The 7,406-nt window shown below is 41.7% G+C and overlaps 1 protein-coding gene across 1 annotated transcript in view; it reads left to right on the forward strand.

The window, feature by feature from the left end:
* Nucleotides 1-7,406, forward strand: part of NEGR1 (neuronal growth regulator 1) — a gene marked incomplete at its 3' end in the record, with an annotated part of 512,959 nt that overhangs the window by 437,648 nt on the left and 67,905 nt on the right. The window contains exon 4 of the mRNA XM_025201814.1: nucleotides 2,917-3,048. Coding sequence (XP_025057599.1) covers nucleotides 2,917-3,048 — 132 coding nt within the window. The remainder of the gene's footprint in view (nucleotides 1-2,916; nucleotides 3,049-7,406) is intronic.

Below are 7,406 nucleotides of genomic sequence, written 5' to 3' on the forward strand. Positions count from 1 at the left end.
CTTCTAGGTTGGTGCCCTGATCACCAGGGTGTAAACCTTCCAGCCCTCCTATTGAAGTTTGACTACTTGTAGCAAAGAATGTAAAATTCACAGGGCAAGGACAAGAGCAAAAGCATAGTTTCATAGTGCTTAGGGTCAGAAGGGACCTAAACAGATCATCAGGTCTGACCCCCTGCCCCGGGCATGAACAAGTGCTGGGGTCATAACACCCCAGCCAAATATCTATCCAGCCTCCTCTTGAAGACCCTCAAGGTAGGAGAGTGCACCACCTCCCTTGGCAGTCCATTCCAGAACCTGGCAGCCCTAAGTGTAAAGTAATGCCCCCTGATGTCCAGCCTGAAGTGTCTCTCTAACAAGTTCTGACCGTTATTCCTAATGTAAGAAAGAAGGATCCTGACTCTTCCAATTAGTAGGGAAGAGTCCTGGGTTCTGGTCCCTAGTAGGTGGACTGTTTTTATTAGGGCTGTGCAGAGCTTCGGTCCCTAATTCGATTCGGCAAAGATTCGGCCCAATTTGGTGGCCAAATCTCTGAATCTGAATTGAATCAGGAGACCCTTTAATCTCACTGAATTGAATCGGAGCCCTGCAAATCAATTCGGAAAGATTTGGCAAGTCAGATATAGACACAGCTTTAAATGTTCTTTCTACATATCTCAAGGCACCAGGCGGCTTGTGAATGCTGTGATCCTGGGGTAGATGGAGTGTCCCATAGGAGTATGGAGGGCTCCCCAGTATGCTTGGCAGCAGGCCCAGAAGTGGGCCAGAAGCACTTCCAGGTCCTCCAGGAATCATGTGCCCCCCTCCCCCCCGCAGCCACCCCAGCTTGGTGACTGGTCCCTCCTGGATATGGGCGTCACCCAGGGTCTTCCCATGGTCGATCACTGACCTGGGGGAGGGGGGGCCCAGCGCGCTCCCCAGTGGACCTGCAAGTGGAACGGAAGTACTTCTGTTCCACTTCCGGGTTCACTGCCAAGCACTCGGGGGGTGGGCGGTGGGGGTTGGGCACGCTCCTGTGGGATACTCCATCTGCCCCAGCACTGTAGCATTCACAAGCCATGCTTGGTACCTCAAGGTTTGTTGAAAAAACGTTTAAAGCTGTGTCTATGGCTGAATCACTGATTCTCCAAATCAGCATCGAATCTTCAGATTCAGATTTGGCCAAACTGAATTAGGGACAGTGATCTGAATCGAATATGGCCTGTTTTGCACACCTCTACTCTTCATTTATTTTACATTAGCAAACCAACAAAAAACAATCCTGGGACAACTGACCAGGACATAGGATTTCCCCCTTTCCAACTGAGTGCCATAACCACTAGGCTACAGAATTATTTTCCTTTTTGCCATTAGGCTGTTGTATACCTTGTATATAGCTTGGTGTGACAAGGTACCACCACATCCTTTGGTTCTTCCTTGTGTTGGATCTGTGTGGATAGCTACTGCCAGCAATTCCTTCCCACCCTGAAACACATGTATTCCAATATGTGGTTTATTATAACCACTATTGAGTACTGTGGTAACATTTTATTAATGATTTTTGTTATACTTTATATTATGCTGTGAATGTTTAGCTTTCTTTGTGCAGTGTTCTATTTGTTCTATGTCATAATGAAAAAAGAGAGAGAAAATACTAGTAATATATATAGTATTTTTTAACTGAAGGATCCCAAATATCAGTAAATCTGGCAATAGTCCTACGAAGTGTTGTGGAAGTCGGGGCACAAAGAGCTAAATGGACTTGGCAAAGTCTCTGCATCTCAGTGCCAGAACCACCAACTTTTTTTAAAGAGAGAGGTCTTTTATTTTGAATCACAAAATTATCCTTAATCTTCAGAATAGTAACTTCCCTAGGAAGTGATGTATATGCATAACTGGCCATGTCTACATGTTCATTAATGTGCAGTAGTTACTGCAGATTTCATTTAGTACTTGTATAATCAAGTATTACATAAATGCATAGGAACCAGAGTTACTGTACAGTAACACTGGCAAACGCCTTTTTAGTGACGCTACTATTCAGCAGCCTAATAATACCATTCAGTAGTATATTAGCACTGTCCATGCACTACTGTGATGCACTACTGCACAGTATTATTATTAGGCTACTGCACAGTTAGCATCTCATGTAGATGCAGCCACTGAGTATTTGTTAACTTGGTTTTACATCAAGTAGATTCGTATCAAGCACTGTCTGTTATGATGACCGTTCGGGTCTTTCCTGAGTTTTTATTTTATGTCAGTTGTTCACTGAAGTAAAAATGAGCGTCTCAGGTAAAAATTGTGTGAATATATTAACACAATGCAAGGAGTCCTCAGCAGAAAAAAATGGCTATTCCAGGGCTGGTTTTTTATTTCTTCTATTTCATAATTTGTGAAAGTAAGCATCTTGTATATACATAGATAAGGGTAAACTAAAAATGAGTAGATGCCAAAGCTATTACCAAAATGTTTTGAATTGGATGTTTTAGTCTAAGTGATTTTTTTCCCCAGGAAAAATATATAAAACATACCAGTTTCCCAGGCAAATGTTACCTATAGTTTGTAAAAGTCAGCATGTATAGAATTGTATTGGTGAATTGCATATACAGTGCCAGAAATAGTTAAACACAGTTGTAAAATGGGCATAGATCTATTTACTGTACATTCTGGATAGGGAACTCTAATCAATTATAAGTACATGTGGTATCCATTCCTGAGGAAGCAATTGTTAAAACATCACTTGTTAAGCTTTCATTTTCTGCCTTAGAATTGTTTTCTGTACGTGGGAGAATAAAGGCTGTAATAAGTGCTTAGTGTTGTCAGCAATATTGAGTAGAAAGTCATGATTTTGTTGTTTTTACTTGAATGAGGCTTCGGGCAACTCCAGTTAAACTTTCTGTAATTTCTTCTCTGTGATTCTTTGGTTTTTCATTTCAGCAAAACCTTTTGAAAGTGGTCAATATCTGGACATCTATGGAATTACAAGAGACCAAACTGGGGACTATGAATGCAGTGCAGAAAACGATGTTTCAGTCCCAGATGTGAGAAAAGTAAAAGTCACAGTAAACTGTAAGTTGTAATATTTTTAATCATTACATTTAATGAAAAAGAAGAAACAGTTGTGGAAATAGTATAGTAAAATCCATAGACAAGTAACAAAGCATAGCTGACTAATGAAACTGTAGATTTTTTCTGTTTTAGAGGAGCAATACAACTTCTCCAACACAAAACAATTTCTGATGTTTAAGGGCTAAATTAACTTCACAAAAGGCAGATGATGTGAAATAAACGGTCAGACGTTCCCTCTGTCCACACAATTGGAGGATGGGAATGATAGATGTATTTGCACATTTCTTGCTTTTGTAGATTTATGGCAGACTCTCTGGTAGTGCTATTTTTTTTGGCAAACTGGGGGCTGAACTGTGTAATTCCTAGGTACACGAATAGGATTGGAATCATTCTGTCAGTGCATTGTATATTTTGCTGTTCACTACTTGTATGGTAATATAAGAAAAAAGGTCTTTCTGAAGTGAACTGCTTTTCTGTTCAGATCGTTTTTAACTATGGTCTATCTCAGTGGAATATAGAAAATAGTATCACTGAAAGTGTATTAAATATCATGACTTGTTATGCTATAACCCTCCTATAAGTAGCATGAAAAACTCTGCTAGGATACAATTCTTTCATTAATATGTCAGTAGAGAGCAGCTGTTCTCAATGGAAGTACATGAGATGCACCATAATGTACGGTAACAGACTATCAAGTCTGTCCTTTGTGGGATTTTTATGTCAATAGAGTGCCTTCAGATATGCATATATACTACATCAGAAGCACTTCTTGGAATTGTTGACCCTATTAGAAGGTTTTTCCCCCCTAATATCAAAAGATATCCATTAATATTGAAGACAAATAATACAACAAAATAGTAACTTTACATTTTTGCAGTTTGAAGAATACCAAAGTACTTTATACACAGCACATGTAAAAATATTAATTTTAATGTAGTCTCCTTTTAAGTTGAATTCTGTGAATTCTACAATAATTTTGTGCTTGTAAATCTATGGAAACTTTAATAATGGGGTATGAGAATAACAACTTAAACTGAAACCACAAGGAAAATTTTAGGTGGACTAAATCCAATGCCTTAAACTATAATGTGGCAAAATCCCCAAATTTTACACCCATTCCTCTTTTGAAAGCTGCCATGCCATCTTAAATAATTATGAATTGTCAGGACTTTGCTCTTCAAAAGAAGTAAAAGCCCAGTACCTGTAGTGTCCCGTTATGAAGGTAGTTCAGTTATGAGTCAGAGGGAGGAGTCCAGCTTGCTGGACTATATGTATTATGGAATACATTACCTGATTTTTTTTTCTTGCAGATCTCCAATATGAGCACTAATTAGATTTTGCCTTGTTTACTGTAGGAAATGGCATGGTTATAGATCGTGTTTTAAGATGAAGTGGATTATTACAGTGACCCTTATAGTGGTCTGATCTGTTCAGCTAAGATTCTGCCCCACTTAATCGGGTGGACTAGTACTTATATTGATTGTAGATGTAAAGGAGGCATCACCTAGGCTTCAGTAAATATATGCAGATCTCAGTACCACCATCAGATATAGCACAATTCACCATGACTGACATCCTTGACTTCAGAGTGGTCCAGGGTGGCAATACATAGAAATATTGCAGGTAAGATTTTAAACTTGGCAAAACCATAATATTGGGTCCCTGCCTCCCCTGATTCTGTGATGTTGGTCTCTCCTATTCCAGTTTCCTCTACAAGAAACAGAATTCTCTCAGTATCTGATAACCCACCCTCTCTTTCCTTCAGCATTACCTAGCAATATTTTCCCCCCTCTGCTCAGGATTCTGCAAGTCTTCCATTCCTAGGGGCCCACTTGCCTGCCCTTCCTCGCCTCTTCTTTTTTCATCATTCTTGGGCTATGATCTTAGGAGATACCTGGCTCCTTCTGAAGCTCCTACATTGTTTTTAATGTATTTGCCATAAAGAATAATTACGTGGTAAAAAAGATAGCTGTACAAAGGTATCTTTCAGTTATAGAACTTAGCTTAATCTGTTAGCATACCAATATGTGTCCCTCTCCATAAGCATTAGGTATGCCTACACAGTGATTAGAAGTGTAAGCAAATAGCTTAGACAAACTAGCTTTAAATCTGCTAGCCCCCAGGTGCTTTAGCAGTGTATCTGTAACAATGCAAAACTCCTATGGATGCCTTCTAGGCAGATAACTATATAGTTAGCCCATGGTAAGGGCTTTTGCTGCTTCAGCTGTACTACTAGCAGTACCTGAGCAGATAGGTTTAAAACTAGCTTGAGTATCTTGATGTGAGCTGCTGTCATACCTTTGACTACAGTATAGACACACTCACTATTTTCCTGAATTCAGCACAAGCTTCTATAGGCTCCTGGGCCTTTGCTAGGGCCAGGCTGAGTAGTTTTTGCTTTTGATAACAAAAATTTTTGAAGAAATGCAAAACTAAGATGAAACAGCTTGTACATGTAAAGGATTTGTAATAGTCAGCTAATTGCTTGTACATTTTTGTCTGTCTCTGTATATAACTTGTCCACTAGCCAGTTGTGCTAAAAGCAGAAATACTCCAAACATCTGTTCCCTACTATAAACACGTATTCATTCTGACTAGACAGAAGAATGACTTACTACATGCAGGATGTTTCAAGCTAAAACTCTCATGTGCCCCCTGCAGTGATCAAACTACTGTTTATTTTATTTGCATTGGGTTTTACATGTAACAGTGCAGATGAGTGGAGAGTATTGACATAGTAAAGGCTTAATTCTCAGCTGTACTGAATAAGAGTCCAATTTTGGGGCTAGCTAGGGTTCTTACCAGCCACATTGTGAATAGACTCTTCCAGCAGCCTAAGGCCATCAAAACAAAATGCCCTAGTCCTGTTCTTCTACATCCCCGTTTAGTTCTCTCCCAGACCATATCTTGTCAATGCTTCTCCATACAGAGCAGGGGAATAGTTGTGCAGGCTTTACATCTCTAGGTATTCCGTAACACCCAGTTATTAGCAGCTCTAAATTCTTTGTGCCACACCATATCCAGGGTTGAGACTCTAGCTTTAAACTGCTAAATTACTGTTAGCAAAAGGACTTTACAGTTGTAATCTCTTTCAGAAGAATCCCAATGGCTCTATGGGTCTAACCTGTGTTGTGCCTTCTGCCTGAAATCCATGAAATGATGTTTCCTACAGTACGAGCACAAACACATGAAAGAGATGGTGACGACCATAGCATGAGTTGTCACTGAGCTCAACCCAAGTCCTTCATCTACAGTCACACACAGATCTCTGCTACTTGAACGAAAGCAGTACCTCCACTGTTGACAACAGTAGTAGGATTGTTAGCCCCTCTGGGTATCTCTGCCTCATTGCAGCAGCATGCCTTGGCCAATGTGTTTTTAACAATGGCACACCCACCTGCTATGATTTGCATGCTCCAAGGCCACAAATATGCTCAGGGCTCAACCCCAGAAGCCTGTCTCAAGCACACCAGAGACTGAGGTTCAACAGCTCGAAGGGACACTCCCCAACATCCTCATTGATGCATTTCTGAGGTGAAAGTGCGATTGAAGGAGTGAGGTGTTCCTGGGAATATTCCAGCTGTGACACGCTACAGTCACAGTGTAAAACATACTTTTCTGAAGTAGCCACTAGATGGGGATCCAGTACATTACCTATATTATTGTATTGATCCAAATCCAAGATGACCCAGTAATAATTAGTTTCTATACATGGAAAATATATACATTTGTTATAATTTTCCATGTATAGAATATGATAATTGGGGGATCATCTTAAATTCATTGCCTGTCCATTCCCCCCCCCCACCCCCCCACACACTGTGCTGAAGCAGGAAAAGCAGTGGGGGGCAGACAGTGGAGGATGAGTTGGAGGAAGGAGATGAGGGCAGGCAGGGTCAAACTGCTTGACCCCTGTCTCTTGGCCCCCTCTGCTCCCCCAGTACTGGCTGCCTTGGGCCCCTTGCACCCCTTCCCTCTGTTTCCCCTGTGAAGCTTCTTGCCTCCCCTCATTTGCCCCATCTCTCTCCCACACCCCCATCCCATGCTGCTTACCCTTACACTGGCTCCAGCAGGCTACCTTTGCACTCCAGCCTGGGGTGAAGCACATGCCTGCTCCAGCCCCTGCCCAGCCTGGGGGCAGCGGTGGTGGCCTGGCAGCTCCAGCCCCAGCTATGGGGCCTGGCCAGAGCTGCCATGCTATAGCCATGGCTTCTGAGCCAGGCTGGGGACAGCAAGCTCTTGCTCTGTGCCCTAGGCAAAGGCTGCTGGAGCAAGGGTAAGTGGTAAGGGATGGTGGAGCGGGGCAGGCAGGGGAGGCAGAGACTGCAGAAGAGAGAGATGGAAAGAAAAAGGGCACA

This window comes from Alligator sinensis, unplaced genomic scaffold (assembly GCF_000455745.1).
Source record: "Alligator sinensis unplaced genomic scaffold, ASM45574v1 scaffold853_1, whole genome shotgun sequence".
NCBI classification, from domain to species: Eukaryota; Metazoa; Chordata; order Crocodylia; family Alligatoridae; genus Alligator; species Alligator sinensis.